Source organism: Podarcis raffonei, chromosome 2 (genome assembly GCF_027172205.1).
Source record: "Podarcis raffonei isolate rPodRaf1 chromosome 2, rPodRaf1.pri, whole genome shotgun sequence".
Classification (NCBI taxonomy): Eukaryota; Metazoa; Chordata; class Lepidosauria; order Squamata; family Lacertidae; genus Podarcis; species Podarcis raffonei.
In genome coordinates this window covers 29362701-29384528 of record NC_070603.1, presented here as the reverse complement: position 1 = coordinate 29384528, position 21828 = coordinate 29362701, and the positions used below count along the sequence as shown (strand labels likewise).

Genomic DNA, 21828 nt, shown 5'->3' with positions numbered 1-21828 from the left:
TAAAACTGGTCTTTCTGATCTCCAATTCTACGCGTTAGTCCTGCCAATTCTAAGACCCACCCCTTTCCTCAGTGCCTCATACCCAGAAGGGGCCCGTCTGTTTGGCAGAAACACTGCCCTGTTGCATCCAGCTCGCTCCAGCCCATTGGGACCCACCTTCCTTCCAGGGACAGTGCTCCTGGCGCACACCCCCCCACTCCCTTGAAGAACACCTCCAGTCTGGCCTCTTTGCGTGCATACTCACCCTGAGGGCCGACTGCAGCACCTTGCTCTTCCGCGTGGCTTTCTTGAGGCGTTCACTGTTGAGCTTTCCTGCGTCGTCCCGGGTTGCAAACAGTCGGGCTTGGCTGCCAGAGAAGAGCCCCTCGTTCGCGGCCGATGTCCCAGGCCCGCACTGCAGCTCCTTGGCCTTGCTCTTCAACTTCTTCTTGCTGGAAGCCTCGCAAGTTGCTGCCCGGCAGACGGGCACCTTTTCCAGCCTCCCTACGCCGGGCTTCACCGGGCGCCGCTTGATTTTGACTTGGCCCTCGGGACTGGGGATCCGGCAGGGCCCTGTGGGGATACAAAAGAGTTTAAGAGTTTTTGATACCTTGCCCTGGCCAGGTCTTCCTTTCTCCTTACACAGCCTGGCTCGTATAATAGGAATAAGCATAACACAAGTGCAGATTTTGGGCAGCCCCATATCCATTAGCAGCTTGTGAGCCAGTCTGATAGCCTCCCCCCCTTCTTTGGGGGCTTTGCTTTTGGTATGCAGTGTGATACCAGAAGCTGGATCTGAGAACCTCGCCTGGACGGGCGCCCACAGATTCCCTGTAATTTAAGAGTTGGGCCCATATGAATCCTTCACTGCCATCTTGCATCTATCCTTGCGCATGATTAAAATTAGGGCCATGTATATACTATTATACCTTTAAAGCACATTCTCTCCACTCAAAGAATTTTGGGCACTGTCGTTTAAGGGTTCCTGGGAACAGTAACTCTGGGAGGGATAAACTACAGTGCCCAGAATTCTTTGAGAGGGAAAATGTGCTTCAAATGTGCTTTAAGGGCATAGTGCATACACAGCCACAATTTGGCAGGATGGACTGACTGGGAAGACAGGAGGACCCGATGCAATCTTAAATTATTTTCTTACCAGGCTTCAATGCCTTATTCTCTGCCAGCTGGGATGAATCCTGCATCTTACCAATAACGTTTTGCCACTTTTTGTTTCATATTACCTAGCAGCCCCTGCCTCTCCTTTTTCTTCTTTGCCTTCTGATTCGCTTCCATCTTCACCACCGAGGAAGGAGAGGGGCCAATCACAGCAGGGTTTACTGTCATGTGAAGGGTGGAGCTGGTGTCGCTGGTCAAGTCGTCAACACCACCATCGTCTTCGCTTTCATAGTCTTTGTGGCGATTGTCATCTGCGGGCAGAGAGGAGAATCAGAAGAAATGGGAGGGAGGGAGGGAGGGAGGGAGGGAGCAGGCCATCTCAAGATGGGGGAGGGACTCAGAGGACATTATGGACCATAACAGGGAGGGGATGCAAGGCATTCTACATGACGCCTCACTACACTGATGTCCAGGCTTCTGTCATCAAGGCACACCCAAGACAATTGCTGCGTTGTTTTTGAGGCCTATATACCCTAACACGAACTGAGAAGCAAGAGTTCAAAGCCAGCAGCTTGCAAAACATTTTATACATCTTGTTTGGGGCATTTTATTGCACTGCCTCTTTTTTAATGAATTTTTGGCAGCAATCCACCATTTGGGAACCGTTGGATTTGAGGACTTAATGCAGGAGGAGCCCCTGATAAACTGCCCCAGGGTGCTCATCATGGGTACAACAGTGGGGCAGCAGCTCTTCCAAACGTAACGAAACAAAAAAACCAGGCACACAACTTGGAGGGTGTTTTGGGCCTTGCAACTGCCCCCCTCTGTCAACCCTGCAGCAAATCTGGCCTGCGTATCCTCCTCCCCCTCTCCCAATCTTGAGTTCTTACATCCTGGCTCTTGCCCCTCTTGACAATGTCCCTTTGTTCTTTTGGCTTTGGGGAGTGGAAGCAGGATTTCTGTCTCAGCCTTGGCTTCCTGATAAGATGCCCCAGAAGCTCCAAGGGAAACCCATAAGGCTGCAGTCAAACTGGAGCGGACATTGGCCCCAGCAGAGGCCAGCACGTGCAGCTATTTTTAAATTCCACAGCTTCCTCTGCTTGCCAGGAGGAAATGCGCTGAGCGGCAAAAGCTCCTGGCCAGAGCAGAAGATAACAGGTTTTTTTCCCCTGGAGGATGAACTTGCTCCGTGAATGGCTTGGGAGCGACAAATTGTGCTTTGCCTTTCCCTAGTGGGAAGGTGGGAGGGCCGGTAGGGATTCTGTGTCTTGGGAGTCCAGCACACTGCCCTACAGGGCACACACATACTCCCTTTCCACAGGGCCGGAGGTCAGCAATTGTCCCAGGGCCTGTTTTAGCTGTGACAGATACAGCAAGGCAACAGCTGCAAAGTTACTAACATCCTCTTCACCTCTTACTTATTTAAGAACATTTAGTTACTGCTTAATCGCAAGAAAACCGCCAAGTGGTTTACAAAGATAGAAAATAAAACAATACCGCTGTGGATAAAACTCAGTTAAAAACAGGTTATTTTAAAAAAATCCAGAAGAAAATTAAAACTAATAGTTGCTAAAAAGAGATGAAACACACAGCTACATGTCTGAAGAGGTTTGCCTAAAGAAACAATGGTTTAAGTAAGGTAAAGATAAAGGGACCCCTGACCATTAGGTCCAGTCGTGGCCGACTCTGGGGTTGCGGCGCTCATCTCGCTTTATTGGCCGAGGGAGCCGGCATACAGCTTCCAGATCATGTGGCCAGCATGACTAAGCCACTTCTGGCAAACCAGAGCAGCGCACGGAAACGCCGTTAATAAGAGTACAGTGAAAGGCGCTTGCCTGTTGTCAATAGGCAGGGAGTTCCAAAGTGCAGGTGCTGCCACACTAGAAGACTGATTTATTTTGAGTGTGGAATGAGGATTTTGCAGCACCTGTAACAGTGCCACTTCCACAGATCGAAGTGCTCAAGTGCAATATGAGGCAAGGTGATCCTGTAAGTCAACTGCTCCCAAGCTGCTAATGGCTTCGTTTACTAATAGCAACATGCTGGTAGCAAACAGGCAGCTGGTGCGCATCTCTGACCAGAAGTGCCAACAGGATCTACACCGTTGCCAACCTTTGCTTCCCAGCGAACCCCACCCTTCTCTACCGCCCTCCATACCTGCATCAGTATTTCCTGTGCTTGGCTTGACCTCTGAGGTAGTGAGGTCCTGCTGTGGGTATTTGGCAGAAGGTGTTCCTTTGGAGCTCTTGGGCCGGGAGAGTTTCTTTTGGATCCTGGTACCGGGGCTGGGCTCTTTCCGTCGGAACGGGCCAATGTTTGCAGGCAAGCCTTTGCTCTTGACCTTCTGCTTGAGATGGGAGACCTTGTGCACCACGGTGGAAGCCAGCTTGTTTTGGGAGCTGCTCTTCTTGCAACGCACCTTCTCCTGCAGCATGGAAACAAACACGAGTCACTACGGTCCAAAGGATGCCTTCTCCGCCGTTTCCCACTCCCTCCCGCTCACATCTGTTTCTTACAATCAGGGTACATTGGAAAGGATGCTGGGGAGCTGCTGCCAGCCAGTGTAGACAGCACTGAGTAAGATGGACCAATGGTCTGGTTCAGTAGAAGGCAGCTTCCTATGTGATCGGTAAAATGAAACTCTCAAATTGTACAATTGTGCACATTTCTGCCTTACTTTGCCTATGGGGGGGGGGCCGCAATATACTGGAAGATGAAGGAGATGCGAGTGTCTCACATATGAAGATACAGCATCCCAGAGATCTCACTAGGCCAGTCCTCAAAGCCTAAAGCATCGTGGTTGATGTGGCGAGTGTCTTCCCCATCTGACTGGCTTTGGAAGGCAGGGGCAGAATGTCAATGGTTCTGATCAGGCCTAGCTTGTTCACCGACAAGCTACTTTTTACAAAATGACCGAAAAGGTGAAAGAACGAAGAGGATGGCTGTGCTAGATAAGGCTCTGTGCTGGACTCACCTGGGAGTTTTTAATGCCACCATAAGCAGTCTCTGATATTTTCCTTTTCTTCTTCTTCGGCTCTCCCTCAGCCCGCAGCTCTGCACACAGCAGAGATAAGCTGGCCTTTACTGACCTGTGAATGGGAAAGAATGCTCAGTTTGGAAAAAGCCCAATGGAAAGACAATTCAGCTCACTGACACCTCCATTTGGGGGCTGGAGCCCACGGGGTGGTAAGGTGCAGAGGTGGAGCCTTACACAAAGGAAGGAATTTTTACCTAGGTTTTCAGGATGGAATGAGCACACACACACACACACACACACGCCAGTTCTCAGCATCCTACAATTCCATGCAGCATCAATTACCATAAAACGTTGGTTCTAGACTTTAAGGCTATATGAGAAAAAACTATGGGGGAATTCTTGTGGCTACTGCTGCCTGCCTTGCCCCGCGCTCCTGTCTTCCATTTCCTTCCCCCAGTTAATTCACACTCATTCCAAGTTCTCTTCCATATACAAGGGTTAAAATGTGTTGGGTCAGAAGGACACATGCAACTTTTAAACAAACTTGTAAAATAGAAGCCCATTTTGTGCTGAGTTTTTTTTGGTTTGGCACAATTTATTTTGAGCGCGAAAATCAATATTGCTTTGGTCTACAGGATCTGGGAATTTCCTTCTGATAAAACAGTATGGACCTGCCTCATTATAACCATTATATGCCCCGGAGTCCAAGGTTGCCATACAAGGATGGAGAGTGCCGGGCAAATGTTCAGGTTCAAGTCCCCGGTCTCTACCCTTTGATCCAGCTGTCTTGGTGCTGGGTGCTCACTAAAGTTTCTAAGAAGCTCAGAGCATTTATTCTGCCTTTGGGGAAGAAGAGCTGGAAACTTCCTTCCTCCCCCCTCCCCCCCATTTCTCCAGAGCAGGAGGGCACAGCAGGAACTAGGTGCCAAGACATCTGGGTTTTATTGAACTCCACTGTTTCCTCAGGAAGCCGCTTGGATGAAGACTGAATTGTGGTAGCTGTGTAAAACAGGAGACCCAATTTCTCCTGACACATACAAGGACTAGTTAGTATTACTAGGAAAATGTTAGTATTACTGAGACTGTGACAGGCAGGGGAGCTGTGTGTGTGTGTGTGTGTGTGTGTGTGTGTGTGTGTGTGTTTAAATACACCTCTATGTTCTATGCACACATTTACACCTCCCTTGAATTCTGCTTGCCCCTCTGTTTTCACAGAGAGAAAAACCAGAACGCAACTTTTAAAACAGAAAGGATCACCTACAGTGGTACCTCGGGTTAAATACGCTTCAGGTTACAGACTCCGCTAACCCAGAAATAGTACCTCGGGTTAAGAACTTTGCTTCAGGATGAGTACAGAAATCGCGCGGCGGCAGCAGGAGGCCCCATTAGCTAAAGTGGTGTCTCAGGTTAAGAACAGACCTCTGGAACGAATTAAGTACGTAACCAGAGGTACCACTGTAAAGCAGATAGAATTGGGCATCTAAATGTGGCCAAATCAAGTTTGCAAACCCTTTCCCCAAAGCAGGGAAGGTTTACATTCCTCCCTAAGGGGCGAGGAGACTGAATGGATTCCCTTTGTGCGTTGCTCAGAAAACGGGGAAGAGATCATTACTGAGTAAAGAGCCCTGCTTTGCACCCTTGTCAAATGTCACCCATCTTCACCAAGTGAAATTGAAACGTGCCTCCCTTATTGGTCGAAAGGTGTATGAGGGTTTATGCGGGGAGTCTAGCAGGACAAGGTACTTCTGGGGGGTGGGGTAGGTAAAAGCAGCTGGAGGGTCTTGTCCGCAAGACAAGAGTCTGAGCTGACGCCAGTGTTGGATACATGCCCCCCCCCCACTTTTCTTTCTTTCTTTCCCGTTTCCCTTAGGTGGGGAAGATGGCATGCTGCATCCCTCCCACAGGTCCTGTTGCTGCTTTAGGAAAAGGGAGGAGGAGATTCCTTGGACTTTTCATGCCTTCCAGCAACATTCCGGAGCGGCTGCCACTTCTGCTGCAGCTCATTAATTCACCAGCTATTGGGAGGGGAGGGGGGGGGGCTTTGGGACAATCGCTTCTTTCAGCTGAGCTTGTCAGAAGGGTTTATGTGCAAGGGGATTGCCAGAGGAGCTACAGCGGAGCTCCTGCCCGGGCAGCTTAACTCCCTCAGCACCGGAGTGATGGCAGCGCAAGTTGCGTAAGCAGTTTCGGTGCCGCCGCTCTTGCGGTCTTGGCTCCGAGGGAACAGGTTTTATGGGCGTGTGTGCGTGGGTGGACATGGGTCTTGGGGGAACTGAGAAGCTAGGTGAGGCATGCCTCTCTCTGATATGCACAATGATAAGAGCCCTGTTCAGGCGCTCGTGCAGACTTATTATTACCATTATTGTTATTATAAAGGTAAAGGGACCCCTGAGCATTAGGTCCAGTCATGGCCAATTCTGGGGTTGCGGCGCTCATCTCACTTTATTGGCCGAGGGAGCGGCGTACAGCTTCCGGGTCATGTGGCCAGCATGACTAAGCCGCTTCTGGCGAACCAGAGCAGCTCACAGAAACACCGTTTACCTTCCTGCCGGACAGGTACCTATTTATCTACTTGCACTTTGATGTGCTTTTGAACTGCTAGGTTGGCAGGAGCAGGGTCCGAGCAACGGGAGTTCACCCCGTCGTGGGGATTCGAACCGCCAACCTTCTGATTGGCAAGTCCTAGCCTCTGTGGTTTAGACCACAGTGCCACTCGCGTCCCTGTTAGGGTAGAAGTACCCCCCCCCAAGCCAGACGAATTTATTTTCATATGCAACAGCTGCAGCGAGAATACTATATGCACAAAAATGGCGAGATGCGGTAGTACCTACTAAAGAGGATTGGCAGGTGAAATTGACGGAATATGCCGAACCAGCATGTTTAACAAGTAAAGTCGGGGATCAGCAGACTTTTAAGGAGGAGTGGAAAATGTTTGTAGATTATTTAAGGAAAAAACTATTGTAAACATGTTAAAACGCAAGTAGGCTTTGAATAAGAAGAGGAGTAAAATCATATCTGAGAAAATTGTGGTGTATAACATGCAGCAATATTTGAAAAAGTTGGAGAAACCATGGAGGGGTGGAGGGGAGGTCCAATGCTAACTGGCAGTTAATTGGGAAATGTTGAATTTGGGGTGACTCCCATTTAGCTGAAAGGGCTTTGAAGCCTCTGCAATAGGGGATCTTAATAAAAGAGTGCCACCAAGGTCTGGACTGAAGCTGGCATAGGTTGGGATGTTGGAGGCAGGGCTTGTGTGTGTGTGTGTGCCCTGTTCCCCTCCTCAGTTATGTGGAGCCTGTGGCCTTTCAGATGTTGCTGGACCACGGCATCAAATATCCCTGTCCGTTGGCTATGCTGCCCGGGGCTGATGGCAGCAGAGTCCCCAGAAACATCTGGAGAGTCACAAGGTTTCCTATCTTCAGTTTAAGTCAGTGTTTCCCAAACTTGGGTCTGCAGCTGTTTTTGGACTATAGTTCCCATCATCCCTGACCATGCTAGCTAAGCATGATGGGAGTTGTAGTCCAAAAACAGCTGGAGACCCGAGTTTGGGAAACACTGGCTTTAAGCCCTGATATGTTCACACAAATGCCTGAATCAAGCTAAGAAGATCTGGAATTCTGGAAGAAAATCACCTCAATTCTGCAGTATTACAACTCAAATTACACAACTGGATTAAGCAAATTACAAAGACTATGCTTTCTTTCCCCCCTCTTTTTTCAAAATTCTGGGTGTTTGTTCTACTTAAGGAGTAGGGCAAGACCTGTAAGGACTCGTGGAAGAAATGTGAGAAGCAGGATAGGTCTCTTGAAGAGGAGGAGGACTGGGAGCCATGGGGAAGGATTAGGAGTAACATGGAGTTAAATTGCCTTGCCCTCCTGACCAATGCAAGCCCCCTCTTAGCCAGCTCTCCCATTTTCCTGGGGATGCAATGAAACTTCCACGTAGATTATCACGTCTGATGTTCCTGCATGTACTAATAAGCTAAGAGCTATCATAGATTCCCACTATATGCATGCCAACTAAATGTGCATCATAAAAATCTGAGGGAATGATCATCGCATTAATTCCTAACACAAAGTACCTTCTATGTAGGACTCTGGTAATGTGCAAAGTGATCCTAAGAGTTTGGCAGAAACAGCCAGCACGGTTTTGAGCTGTTTCTTCATAACCAGCACTGGGACAAAACTTAGCTAAGGAAAATGAGATGCAGAAGAAGCAAGGTGAAATTTTCAGGGGGGCTTTGCAAACTATGGGATCGGAGTTAATCTCTGTGCTCTGTAGCATTGCTGCAAGCACGCAGTCTCCTGCAGCTGCTGGCAAGGACTGTTGGCGTATCTCGGCCATGGCTGCATGCGTGTGCATACTGTATAAAATACAAATTCTGCACCACAGAAATTAGAATTCCGTGACCTATCTGAATTTGAGCATGTTTATGCATTTTCTTTTATTTTGCATAAACTGATCCTGGGACATTTGCCGTTTTAACTATATATTAGGACACTACAGATCAGCCCCAAACCACTGCTGAGCAGCTTTTTCTGCTTTGGGGAGAAACCAGCTGTGTAACTTTCAAGCAGATCTTTGCAGCGATAAGTTCTAGAAACGTGCTCTTGAAAAAAGGAAATTAAGCCGAGAGTTCTGTTGGAAGCTGAGCATTCATTCGAGCTGAACTGAATGCCTAGTGCCCTTCTGTGCTCCCTTGGAATTGCAGCACATGCAAAGCCATGTTCTTAGAGGAGCGAGGTAGTTGCTCCACAGGCATCTGTGCCCGGCTCTTCCATGGAATAAGCCATGGTCCACTGGCCCAGTAAAACCCATTGGAGGAGAGCGCCAGGATTCCTGCTGCTAGTGTGTACTCACTGCTGCCTTCCAAACACTTCCTGTCTCCACAAAGGGCAGCATGTTTGTGTGCAAGCTACATAGAGCAAGCTAGAGGAAAGCCTGGATCAATCTCATCCAACACACTGAAAAAGAAGCAACGAAGAGACACGTTGCTTGATGTCAGGAGAAAAGGAGCAGGAAGCAAAGGCAAAGAGAACAACACTCTTAGGTTTCAAGCAGAATCAAGACTAAAAAATAGCCAGAGGAGGTGCACACTCCCTACTTATAAACAACAATTAAGTTAAAGAATCAAGCCTGGCCTAATCTGAAGCAGGCCGTCCTTTTTTCTTTCCTGTTTTTGACACCTTCAAAATCAGCCTTCCCCAATCTGGTGCCCTTCATGAGTTTGGGACTAAATGTCCCATTAGCCCGGTCATGCTGGCTGGTGGGATTTGTAGTCCATGGGGAAGTCCATCGCAAAGGATCTGCTCCGCATCGCATCGGCAGTTCTTTCACAAGCAGCGTCCTCCCAGCATAGTAAATATGAAATGAATTAGCTCCCTGAAGGCTTTGTTCCCATCCCCCCCCCCCCGTACTGCTGGCTGGCTTCCCGCTCGGATCTCCAGCGCTCGTTAGTTCTAATTGCTCCACTCCGGCACCCAGAGAAGCCGCCTCTTGTTTGCTCCACCCTGGGAATGCAGCCCAGGGTTTGAGGCCGCGCAAACCCCCTTTCCCCCTTCCCCGAGACGGCTTCTGTTCACACTCCTCTCCCGGGCCTTGCCCCCTGCACCTCGACCTTCTGACCCGGGGCTGACCCTGGAGCTGGTGCCAAATTCCATTCCTGCGGCTGCAGCAGGCGAGGAAGGAGGGAATTCCCTGACAAGCAGAGGGATGGGAAGGGAGCAGAGCACCCTCAGGCAGGCAGGCAAAGGGCCATGGGCAGAAGGCAGGGTGCGGAAAACAGGCCAGCAAGCAACTCGGGGCTCCAGAGAAAGCCAAGCTGCCCATCTTCACACCTCGGGCACCAGCGGGCAGGGAGCTACCGTGGCTCCAGGCCACCGCTCACTTCCGGGGAGTGGCTGGAGGGAAGCAAGCTTGGCAGGGATTCTCTCGCTCGCCGTGGGAAGCTGCGGGAATGTTCCCGATAGGAAGCAGGCCAAGGGGCCGGGCCTGCAGCTGCCACAGGAGCATGTGTTGCTTCAGCGAGGCCAAAAGCAGGGAAGGGATGCCACGATGGCTGGAAGACTTGGCCTGGCAACGCACAGCAAGGGGATCCTGTGCCACCGTGCCTCGCCTGGCTGGGTTTACAAGCCAAGGCCTGTGCGCCAGGATGCAAATCAGGAAGGAGCGCAAGCCGCCGTTCAGGTGTGGAGTGGTGAGTCACATGGGTGTGCAAGGTCCCATCTGGCAGCCTGTGTGGTTTGGAGCCATCCTGCAATGCTTTGATCTGCAGGGAAAGGGGGTGTCGGTTCAATGTTGCACGAACGCTCTCAGGAAGGGCCGAGCTGTTGCTGTGTTTATAGGGCTACTTGGAACAACATCTCCCCTACTGAGCCCATTTTGAAAAGTCCAGGAAAAGCTACGCCGTGCTCTGAGCCCACTAAAGCATGTAGAACAGGGTGCAGGTATTATTTAGGTTGCAACTCATGAATGCAAAAAGTACTTCCTAAGTACAGGAATTAGAAATTGGGGGAAGAGAGAGAGATAGACAGACAGACATTGCATCCTAATTATACACTATATTTGGGACCTGAGAATAACACCCCCACTGTGGACAGCGAGAGCTTCACCAATGCAATGCCATTGGTAGGATGTGGTTAGGCTATTTCCAACTGGGCCCACCTACTGAATAGAGCAGCTTTTCGGAGGCAGGAAGGCAGTATGAGGGACTGTTGATGCCCCCTGTTACAGAAGGTCACGGCCCCCACCTCTCTCCTGCCATAGTCTCTGGTTCAGTGTATCTTACAGATTCTCATAACATTTGCAAAATGCAGAGACCACATGAGGATGGAATGCCAATGTCCCGGGGCAAGGATATTGGCTCTATCCATACCCGCTTCAAGTCTCCAAATATCCTGCCACCTATAAACAGCTTCGTTTCACCACTGATGAAAATGGTCAAAGATATTCGTCCCTCCTTTCAAGCGGAAGAGTTTCCCGACCCGGTATTCTCCCTTTCTGAACAGCCGGGAGCTCTACTACCGCTGTGGAAAGTGTGTAAGTCACGGAACTCAAAAGGATGCAACCCCAGGTTTTAAAAGCAGGGTGGTGGTGAGGCTTGGTTGTTAAGATTTGCTCATACGCTGCTGGAGCCATGGAGACAGTATGGTGGGAAAGACAGTATGGTGGCATTTGGAGAGGCCTCTGTTTCCCGCCTCCATCTGAACTCCTCTCCACTGTTCCTCTGAAGCCACAGAACAGTTTAGTAGAGCCCAAAGCAGGGACTGCCTTCCAAATCAGCTAAGAATGTATTCCCTTCTGGATTTGGTTTTGCATAAACCTACACAGCTCTGCAAGGTTTGGGGAGGGAACAGGAATAAATCCAGGGGAAAGGGTCCAGGCAAGGGCGGTGGGAGGGAGGGAGGAATGGGAGAAGGCAAGCAAGTTCTCCAGCAAGCCCTGGAAGATTTCCACGAGCCATATGGTGGAGCCATGTTGCAACCCAAAGCCAACACTAACTGCTTTTTTTCCCCTGTAACCTTCACTACATTTGCTAATGTTTTGTGACATAAAACCTAGAGATTAATTTTTTTTTCTTCTGTCTTAATTGAAGGAACCATTTAGTACAGATTTAACTATTATTACCAAATCATCAGGATTGATGCAGCGCACACACGCGTGCTCCAATCATGTTTGGACTAGCTTGGAGGATTTATGCAAATGGGCCTGCCGGGAGAGGCAATTTGTAGCAGAGAAGGACAATTATACAGGGCCCGTGAGTGCGGGAATGACTGTGCCGGGCGGCTAATGGATAATCATAAAGCGCCAGCAGCAATGAACACCACTGCAGTGTGACCAATGACTTTATACAGCACAGATAAAGAGGCTTTTATGCAACACTGCCTTCCTCTTCAAAAGAGGGGCAATTCTTTCCCCCCAGAACGGTGGCAGGAGGCAAGGCAGTCACGAGGCGGGGGAGCACAGGGGAGCAGGCCTCTCTCCAGCCCCACCGCTCCCCTGGGTCTCAGCGCCCATTTGCAACATGCAAGACAAACCCCTGCACTCGGCACTGAAATGCAACCACTTCTGGGGCGAAGGCACCGGTTAACAGCCATGAACAACAACATGGGAAGACTTTGACCTCAAGGGACTCCATTAACACCACCAGCACTACCCCCCCCCCCGCTAACGCAAGCAGTGCTCTATAATAGCTACACTGCAAGCGCAGGGACTTGTGGGGGGTGGGGGTGCCCCTGCTCCCTCTTCCTTAGCAACTGTGTTGGCTTTTTAAGTATATAAAGATACGACAGGGCAAGACAGGAGAAGCATGCATACAGCTTCATGCACAACGGCCACCCTAGTAAACTTGAGCAGAGTGGGCTCTTGCAAAGTGATTGGTGGGGTAGCTTGGAGGGCTGCCCCACATAATGGATCCCATAACGTGGTGCATGCACACCATTTGAATGGCAATGTCCATCAACTCAGGGGAGGGGGGTTGGCCTCTTCAAATATTTTACCGGGGGTGGTGGTGGTGAAGACCCCTCAGTCCCTAGGAGTTGGCTCCCGTGAACGCAAGAGTAGAAGGTACAGAAGGGGTGCATAAGCCTTTCTGTGCTTCCCACATTTCTCCGCAGGCCCCGGTTCCAAGACTGAAAACGGGCTCAAGCTTGGGGAGGAAATAAGTGAGGCAGGCAGGGGAGGAAAAGGTGATCTGGAAAGAAAAGCAGCCAGCGGAGGAAAGGTTCCGTGCCCTCCCCAGCCCTGCTTTTACAGGGACTTGGCGGCTACCCAGCATTTGGCCACGCAGCCCTGCCAGTGTCACGCCCAGTTCTCCCCGTGCACTCCTGTAACGATGCCCCCACATGCATGTGCTCATTCACGCACACCCACACTTCCTCACGCGTTGGAAATACAGCATGTTGCGCACGCAGCGGCTAGGGTGCCCTTCCCGCCCCCTGTGAGCCGAGCCCGGTCACTCACTTGACCTTCCTGCTGTCGCTCTTGCTGATGGAGCCCTGGCGCAGGGAGCTGAGAGTGCTGGAGTGCTTGCGCTTCCTAGGTCGCCCTGGTCCCCGCCGAGCCGGACTCCGGGAGCTCTCGTCTCGCCTATGGGCAACAGCCACAATAAGCACACATCCAAGGGGCAAGCGCTCCCCTAGCTCCTGCTTGGAAGGGCTAGTGGTGTGTGTGTGTGCCTGCCTATGGTCTACAAAGCTGAAGAGGAGCTTGAAACTCTCGATGCAAGAGACCCATTTGCTTGCTTGGGCTGCAGGAGCCATAACAGACAGGTCCAAGATCAGGTGTTTTTTTCACACCCTCGCCTCTTTTTCAATGCTTTGTGGTCTTACCCACATTCTCTGGGGCACCTTGCCCTGCAAACCTGCTGAAAATAGGCAAAGACACTCACTCGTGGTCGTGCCGCCTCTGCAGCTTGGCCAGCTCCCGCTGCTTCTCCTTGTAGCGCCGCTGCAGTTCCGCCAGCCGCAGCCGCATCTCTACTTCCTGGGTGTCCAAGTTCTCAATGGCTGCTTTCAGGGGGCAAACCTGCAGGGAGAGAGGGGGAAGGATCCTTCACCGGGGTGGAAAAACAAAGAGGCCATGCCACGTGCAGCACGCTCTGTGCAAGTCGTCCATTCATTCCTAACCTTCTCTTTTCCCTTCCAGTAGCAGGCCCAAGAACTTCCAGAGGTGAAGAAGGGGTAGGGAAGGCTAGCTGGCTGGAAAAGCTGACCTTTGGGTGGTCTACCCCAATCAGTGTCAGGTTTTGGCTGAATGCCCTCAGGGAAAGAAATAAGCGCCCACTCCCAAAAAGGTGGGGAACAACCAATATTGTATTGTCAGTGGGTTTTAAAAGCACGGGCCCAGCTGTTCCCTATGGCAGCTGACAGGTTTCAGCAGCAGAAGAGGGGGATCTCATCAGATAAAGTGGTTAGGAGTTCTGCAGATTTAAAAGGAACAGGCCATGTGTGGTTCAGAGACACACCAGACTTCTGACTTGTTCTAGCCAGGGCCAGAACTGTGCCAGGATGGAATGATGGACAGCTGGAAGGAACATTGTTTATTCTCCTTCTGCTGTCAGAGGCAGGGGGTCACAAGTGGAGAGTGTGCCACCGCTCTGGCGTTCTGCTTTCAGGCTTCCCATAGGCATCCCACTGGCTGCTATGAGAACAAGGTGCTAAATAGGTGGGCTACTGGCCTGTTCTAGCAGGCTCTTCTTATGCTTTTTAATTTATTGACATCACCTGTTAGCTTCCTTGGAAGGAAACGAACGGCAGGGCACAAATGATTGCAATCAACGAACAAGCACATCCTCTCTGTCCCCTATTTGAAATGCCCTGGGTACACAGGATACTTACAGGCTTGGTCTTAGGGGTCCAGATGTATTTGCGGCGGGAGGCCCGCATGCGAGGACGCAGGTCCACGCAGGGCACAGCAGCTTCTGCCAGGTCGAGGAGGTCAGGGGGGCTGCTCTCCAGGCCGGTTGCCTCAACCAGGGCCCAGGCGGCAGCGAGAGTGGCCAGGCTTTGCAGATTGAACGCTGCCAGGTCTTCATCCAGCACTGTGGAAAGGGGGGAAGGTTACCGTGGTGGAAAAACCATTCTCATCCACAGGGGAAGGAGACATACCGTATTTTTTGCTCTATAAGACTCACTTTTTCCCTCCTAAAAAGTAAGGGGAAATGTGTGTGCGTCTTATGGAGCGAATGCAGGCTGTGCAGCTATCCCAGAAGCCAGAACAGCAAGAGGGATTGCTGCTTTCACTGCGCAGTGATCCCTCTTGCTGTTCTGGCTTCTGAGATTCAGATCCCCCCCCCCTTGTTTTCCTCCTCCAAAAACTAGGTGCGTCTTGTGGTCTGGTGCGTCTTATAGAACGAAAAATACGGTACATTAAGATATCATACACCTTGGTCTTTGGATCTTGGGTCCCCCAGGAGGTTGTGGACTCTCCTTCCTTGGAGAGGTTTGTAAGCAGAGGTTGGATAGCCATTTGTCATGGATGCTTTAGCTGAGATCCCTACTTTGAACTGCATGACCATTGGGTCATGACCTCCCAACTTGGCAACTCTATGATTCTATTGGGTGTTTCCGGGCACATAAAAGGGGCACACCACCCTGAAACCATTGTCCCCTCTCTGCCCCCAAAGCAACCTTGGGTAGCGACTGGGTGCCGGCTTGTTGTTACTACTGGCCATGTCTTCTTATTTTTCCGAGCGAACTGCGGCTCTGTTCCTTTCTCAGACACACCCACTGGTAAGGGGTTTTTTTTGGGGGGGGGTTAGCCTGGCACAATGCTCACTCTGGAAAGGTTGCCTTGCCTCTGCCCACTCTGCTCTCCATACCCTGCTACTCAAAGACATCAGGCACACGGTCGTGTTTATCTCAGGCACATACCACACATCCATCCAGGCAGAGGGGAAGTTATTGGGATGCCACATACTTCGGGGGGGCGGGGGGGAGAGAAAAGGCAATTTGAGCCGAGGGGGCAGCAGCCAGGAGCCAGAGCCGTCTGAACTTGGGGGAAGGAGAGGGGCCTCTTCAGATAGCATCAAACTTGGGAGGAGGCTTTTGGGAAGAACCTTGCCCAGAGGGGATTGATCGGAAGGGTAACGTAGTTCCAAACTACAAAGTCCCTGGAGATGATGAGCAGATGGAGGAAGGGGGGGGGGACGACAGAGAGTCGCAGATAAGGTTTTTGCTGTACATCAATTTGCTTTGTGCTTGTGTACAAGGATGTCTGCCTGCGAATGCGCCTGCACACATGTGTGAGGAGGCATGCAGGGGAGTCCTTGTATGTGGTTTCCGTTCCACTGTGGGCAAAGAACGGTTCCGGTGTGTGAGCAGTAACCGTTTGCCGTAGAGATGAAAAGCGCAGACTTTGCTTAGCCACAGGGGGTGATAACCATCTGCATATGTGGGCTGGTGCAGACCCCCTCGTCTGGGGAGGTGGGAAAACGGGAGGCTGAAAACGGCAGCGGAAAGGTGATAGAGACTAAAAAAAGCAAGACTTTCACTATTTTCGTTCTGCTGAATTTTTTTTTAAAAAAAAACACCCCGCCAAACAAGAGCACTAGAAAGTTCTCAAGAGCGATGGGATTCTGAAACAGGAAGCATCTAAGTGGTATGGAGGTAACCCTTTCTCACTGGTGTTCACTGGTTAATGCAGTTGAATAAGACAGGTATTTTCCTATTTTTTAAGGACCCTCATAATAATAACAGTGGGCCTATCCCAAGTCTCTACACTGCCCAAATTCAAGGTCCAGACTAGACAATGAGCCTCCCTAAATTGTCTTCTGTATGCAACAGAGTGGCTGCCTCAAAGGCTCTTGTCTCCCAGACTCACAAGGGGTTAATATCCTCTTCCGAGAGCTCAAATCAAAGGTTGAGCTACTCCTAGCGCTGGCTAGGCAAGCCCCCAATGTGCTGCCTGACCCCTGACTTCACTCCGCAGTTTGGCAGGACTCCAGACTCCATGCCTCTAGGGGGGGAAATCACTCCATTCCCCACGGGCCAGGAATAAGCAACCTCTAACGATTAGCTCTTCTTTACGGCGGCAATTATGAAAGACACCGTTTTCCCTAGCTAGCCACCAGGATGCTTCAAGGCCTGACATGCAGAGTCCGTACTTCATAAAAGAGTGCACCTAGAGCAGAAGCCTAGGAAGGCAACTGCTGCTCAAACTCTGGGGTTTTCGCCTTGGTTCTCAACTTCCAGATCCCCAGAGCCGTCCAAGTTTCCTGCCTGGGTGGCAGATCACGTAACTCCAAAGGCACTGCATAAGGATATCATGGCCTACGAGGGACCAAAAATAGGGTACGGTTCTACTGGTGATCTGAGCGAGTGCAGATACTGTTCTGCAAGCCCGAGAAGGGTCTTAAGGTCAGGAGGGGATCCTTTAACTTATATATACAAAAGCCTACAGGGCTGTTAGGAAGAGCCCTGCAGGGTTCTTAGGGACAGCACCACTTATCTATGCGAAGGAAGTGGTGGGGTGAGTACTGGGGAGGCAGAAGCTCCTGATCAAAGTGGATCCTGCAGTTCTGTTCGCCACCCATTTCAACCAGGTGCCATCTTTTAGTTCACTAGATACTGACTGTCACAATGGTTCTATTACATGGCTTCGTATTTTGACTCTACATTTTTATTCTGATAGCCGCAGTATGGTTTGTTTGTTATTTTTGGCTTTGTGGTTTCGTGGCTTTTACTTTGTAAACTGCTTAGAGGTTTTCTATCTAGAGCAGGGTTTCCTAAACTTGAGCCTTCAGCTAGTTTATTATTATTTTTTGAACTACAATTCCCATCATCCCTGACCACTGGTTCTGCTAGACAGGGATGATGGAAGTTGTAGTCCAACAACAACTGGAGACCCAAGTTTGGGAAACCCTGATCTAGAGGAAACTTATCTATATATTGATTAAACAAATATTCCTGTGGGGATGGGGAGGTGAGCAGCAGGCAGCTTCCGGCATGGCTCTCACGGAGGGGTGTAAGACTGGAAGAAGCAGAGAAACTCTCTTAACCAGCAGTATGCCTAGTGCGGAAGCAATGTGGGGCCAATAATGGGGGCCCTGCTGGCAAGCTAGTGGAGAAGGCTGAAAGGCTACAGTTGTGGACAGGCTGTTTGAGCAGTTCAATGGGAGATCGCACATGAGTGTGATGTGCATTTGCCCTTCGGCTGCTAATCGTTCAGTGCCAACACTGGAGAGCTAATGGAAGATATCAAGGGAGCAGGCCCTGGCACGGATGCAAATTCTACAGTCTCAAAGGTACAAACTTGACAAGACCAAAGTCTGGGAAAAAATTCCAGAACCTCTGGTTCCAGTCCCAAGATAATGTTCCCATCATGAACAACCTTTCAGTCTCCAGTGGGCTGTCATCTTTCCTTCGCATCCCAAGCCACTACAACACGCAGTGGCGGTCAATTCCTTGCTGTCCAGGCAGGAGGCAGGGCTGTGCATAGCAAGGATAGGGCGGGGAACTGACCCTCCAGATGTTGACAGACTCCAGTTCCCATCAGCCCCAGCCAAGAAGGCCAATGGTCAGGGGTGATGGGAGTCCGGCAACATCTGCAGGGCCACCAGCTCCCCATCCCTGGCGTATAGGAAAGAAGTTTCTCATTCCTCTAACGACAATGGAAATTTAGCCCCGTCTCCGACTCTTGGCAGGCTGCCCTCCTGAACCAAAGAAGCAAGCAGCACTGAGCTACCATGAACAAAATGAGTGGGCAAGTCACCCAGACAAATACAGATTCCTCTTCCCAGTCCCCTTGCTTGCTTGCTGGTCACTGGCCTCCATGAGAGGGAAGGGACAAAACACTGACGAGAGGGAGAGGGAGAGAGAGAGAAAAGATGGCCCCCTGCCTTCCTTACCATGGGCGGCAGTATCGCACTGCTGGCGACGGAGTTCCAGTTCTGCCAGCTCACTGAGCAGGGCAATGCCAGGAATCCCTGAGCTGCATGGCGAGGGCAGGGGAAGGGAATCTGCAGGAGGTGGCGATTCCAAGGCTGGGAGCTCGCCCAGATCGATGCTGGCAGCAATGAGGGCATCCAGGCCGCACGGGGCCACCTGCACCTCGGCATGCGTCGACAGGTCATCTGGCGAGCTGGCATCGCTCTCGTCTTCCTGGCATTCATCTTCTAGTGCTGCGGCCGGGCTGTCCTCCACAGCCATCACCTCCGGCGAAGGCCCTGGAACAGCAGCTTCCGGCCTAGGCTCCTCCTGGCATTCCTTCGGGGCAGAGTCCAAGCCGTCTGGGCTGTCCCCGACCAGCAGGGGGCAACACGGCGTCTCCTTGGCCAGTTCCGTGGAGCTCGGCCTCTGGGGGTGCACAACGAGGTGGGGAGGGTGAGGGTGGGAGGAATCCACTTCGGGGTCCCCAGCCCCACTGGATGGGCGAGCTTCCGACTCGCATTGTGGCTCCTGCTCCGGTGGGAAGGTGCGTGACTGTTCGGGCTCAGCTGCCGTGGAAACCGTTTGCATAGTGTCAGGATCAGCTGGGTCCAGGGGTAAAGGTGATGCATAGCCCAGGCCAGCCACAGGGTAGGAGTAACCAGGGGGAAGATCTAGAGGAAGAAAGAACAAGGAAAGAGCACCAGGATAAGCTATGGTACACACACAAAAGCAGGGGGCATAAGGTCAGCTTGGGACTCTCCAAACCAAAACTCAAGATAACTCAAAGCTCGGCTCTGCCCTCACCGCTCCTGGAAGGATCCTTTAAAAAAATCCAATATGCTCAGAGACTCGGCGCCTGTTCATTGGGGGAGATAGGGAGCCCAGAGCACTTGTTTTTTAGATGTCCCTTTTATGAAGAGGCACGTAGTGAGACCATTGATCCCCTGCTGGTGAGGCTCGCTAACCTCCCAGAAAAGCAAAAAATTGACCTTTTCCTGTTAGGAAAGATCCTAAGACGACCCGGATGGTCGCCAGATTCTGTGTACAGATCTGTAGGCGCAGACCATCCCCCGACCCAAACTAGTTTGTTAAGAAAATCCCCAAACTCAGTTCCATGGGTGACTCTGGGTCATCTCTCTGCGGTAGCTTATCTTAAAGTTTTAAGTGTCTATACACTTTTTGCATTTATAAATTTTAAATTTATTGTACATTGTTTTAAATGTTTGTTTTCCTTCTGGGATTGTACCCCCAAGTGTGTTTTATAAGCTGGTCTCCAACCGTAATAAATTATCTATCAAGATAACTCAGATGAGCCTGACCTCATACCCTGCACCCTTCCTAACAGAAGGCTGGTCCATTCTCACAACTTCCGTGGCTGCAATAAGTTATGCTAACGGAACGTACTCCCTTGCCGTTTATTTATTTTCTGGCAGCATTGAACTTTCTACAAATTACCTAGGAAGAATGGCATCCAGACTTTTGTGGTACCATGCCTGTAGGAAAGGGGGGGGGAGCAAGAACAGGGACCAAGAGGGGCTGATCAGGTTCCGATCCTGAACAGTGGAAAATCCCTACTGATTCTAGAACATTTCCCAAACTTTGGTCTCCAGCTGTTTTTGGACTACAACTCCCATCATCCCTAACTAGCAGCACCAGTGGTCAGGGATGATGGGAATTGTTGTCCTCCCAAAAAAAACCCAGCTGGAGACCCAAGTTTGGGAAACCCTGTTCTAGAAGCCCGTCCGGTTCCTGGGTCTTTTAAGTGCACCCTTTCCAAACCTTTCTGCACAACAATGATTGAAAACTTTGAATGTGTTGGCTAAAGCCTGCGTAAAATAACTGCACTCTGAGCTACATGCTGATGCCTATGCCTAGCAGGGCACAGATCAAGACACTTACTACAGGGAGACGGAGCCCATGCCATGGGCTAGTAACCAGCCCTATGATCGATATTGGGTGCAAGCAGTGCACAAGTATACCGTGTCTCTTCCCGGCGCCCCCTTCCATGCATAGCCTGCCATGAATCCCTACCTGGTTCCAGTGATTTGGGATAGTCCTGGGCTGGCCTCCCTTCAGGCTGCTTGTCCTCGGCCTCAGGGCCAGTGGAGCTCTGCGAGGGCACCGGACTGACAGCAGGCGAGCGTGGCACCACAGCAGGGCAGACAGGTAAAGTGCAGGGGGCAGGGCATTTGGGCGGGTGGCAACACGGGGAGAGCTTGGCTGAGCAGGCAGCTGCTGGCGACAGGCCCTTCGGGGGAGCGTTTAAGGCAACAGCTTTGTGGGATGGTTTGAGCGGCTTCTCGGGGCCTGGCATCTCCAGCTCAGGGGGCGGCTCTTCGGGCTTCCGCTACAAGGGGGAGAGAGATGGACGGATCAGCGAGTGCCTGAACCCCACGCAACCAACATCACAAAATGGCAATTGACCCAACGACAATACAGTCAGTATATGCATCTTAAGACTTGCATTTGTCCCCAGTGCTTTGCAATCCTAAACACGTCTGGTTCCACATCACTTCCTGTTGATACGTCCTTATCAGCCCACCAACTCTGGTTCCTCACCCCAGTCCTGATCCTATATTCAGGTTGAATCGGTGGCCGTTTATTTCGACTGTGTCCCCTTCTCAGTCGGGAACAATGGGTTCAAGGAAAACCTGGATACACTTCCAATGAAGGTTATTTTGGGTTTCCTATTTTAGTGCTTTGTGCCACTCTAGCAGATGTGAGCTGTTCGTGCTTCCAAGTAAATACATCAGGACTCCGAGCCAAAGCAACTCAGATTTCGTACCAGCAAAAAGCAAAATACTGCAACCTAGATGAAGTTATGGAAACAGGGATCATTTTATCTATCTTCTGCTGGTTGAGGCAGCAGGAGGCAATAACCTATGCAGGGGGCAGAAACCCCATCCTCTTGACTGTTGGGGTTTTTCATCCAGCCACACCCCCCTGATTTCCAAGATGTCTCCAGGCATCAATCCCACACTTTTCCAAGCACATCTTTGCAACTATATTTGGGGAGCTGAGCTTCAGAGAAGGTTGATCCTCGGGCCAAACATAATTATTATTTGCTTTTTGTGGTGCTTGCTTAGAATCACAACACACACACACACACACACACACACACACACACACACACACAAACAAACCCTGATCGTCACCCTCAGGAAGAGTGCTTTTCTTCCACATAGGATACTGGCGTCTATCACCACCATGCAGCGAGAAGCAGGATGTTGACGACCGTAGCTCTGCAGCCAATAGAACTTTCTTTGAGATGACTCAGGAGATAAATTCTTACACTCACTCAGAATCTGGCCAAGCACCGTATTTTGAGCCAGTGAGGGATTTCTCATCAGATCAGATTGGCTGGAGAACTCTGTGTGTGTGTGTACA

General features: G+C 50.8%; 1 protein-coding gene across 12 annotated transcripts in view; it reads right to left on the bottom strand.

Moving 5' to 3' along the window:
• BAHCC1 (BAH domain and coiled-coil containing 1) overlaps window positions 1-21828 on the bottom strand; it is a 128767-nt gene that overhangs the window by 11515 nt on the left and 95424 nt on the right. For 11 of the 12 annotated variants that reach the window (XR_008328762.1, XM_053375477.1, XM_053375476.1 and 8 more), the window contains 9 exons: window positions 20473-20788; window positions 18420-19112; window positions 14410-14612; window positions 13461-13597; window positions 13034-13159; window positions 4070-4184; window positions 3253-3520; window positions 1221-1406; window positions 245-552 (listed from right to left, as the gene is read on the bottom strand). Coding sequence is in view for 11 of the 12 variants with exons in the window: in XM_053375477.1 (XP_053231452.1) it covers window positions 245-552; window positions 1221-1406; window positions 3253-3520; window positions 4070-4184; window positions 13034-13159; window positions 13461-13597; window positions 14410-14612; window positions 18420-19112; window positions 20473-20788 (2352 nt within the window). In the remaining variant the exon portion in view is untranslated. The remainder of the gene's footprint in view (window positions 1-244; window positions 553-1220; window positions 1407-3252; window positions 3521-4069; window positions 4185-13033; window positions 13160-13460; window positions 13598-14409; window positions 14613-18419; window positions 19113-20472; window positions 20789-21828) is intronic. The other variant, XM_053375485.1, reaches the window with a different exon arrangement.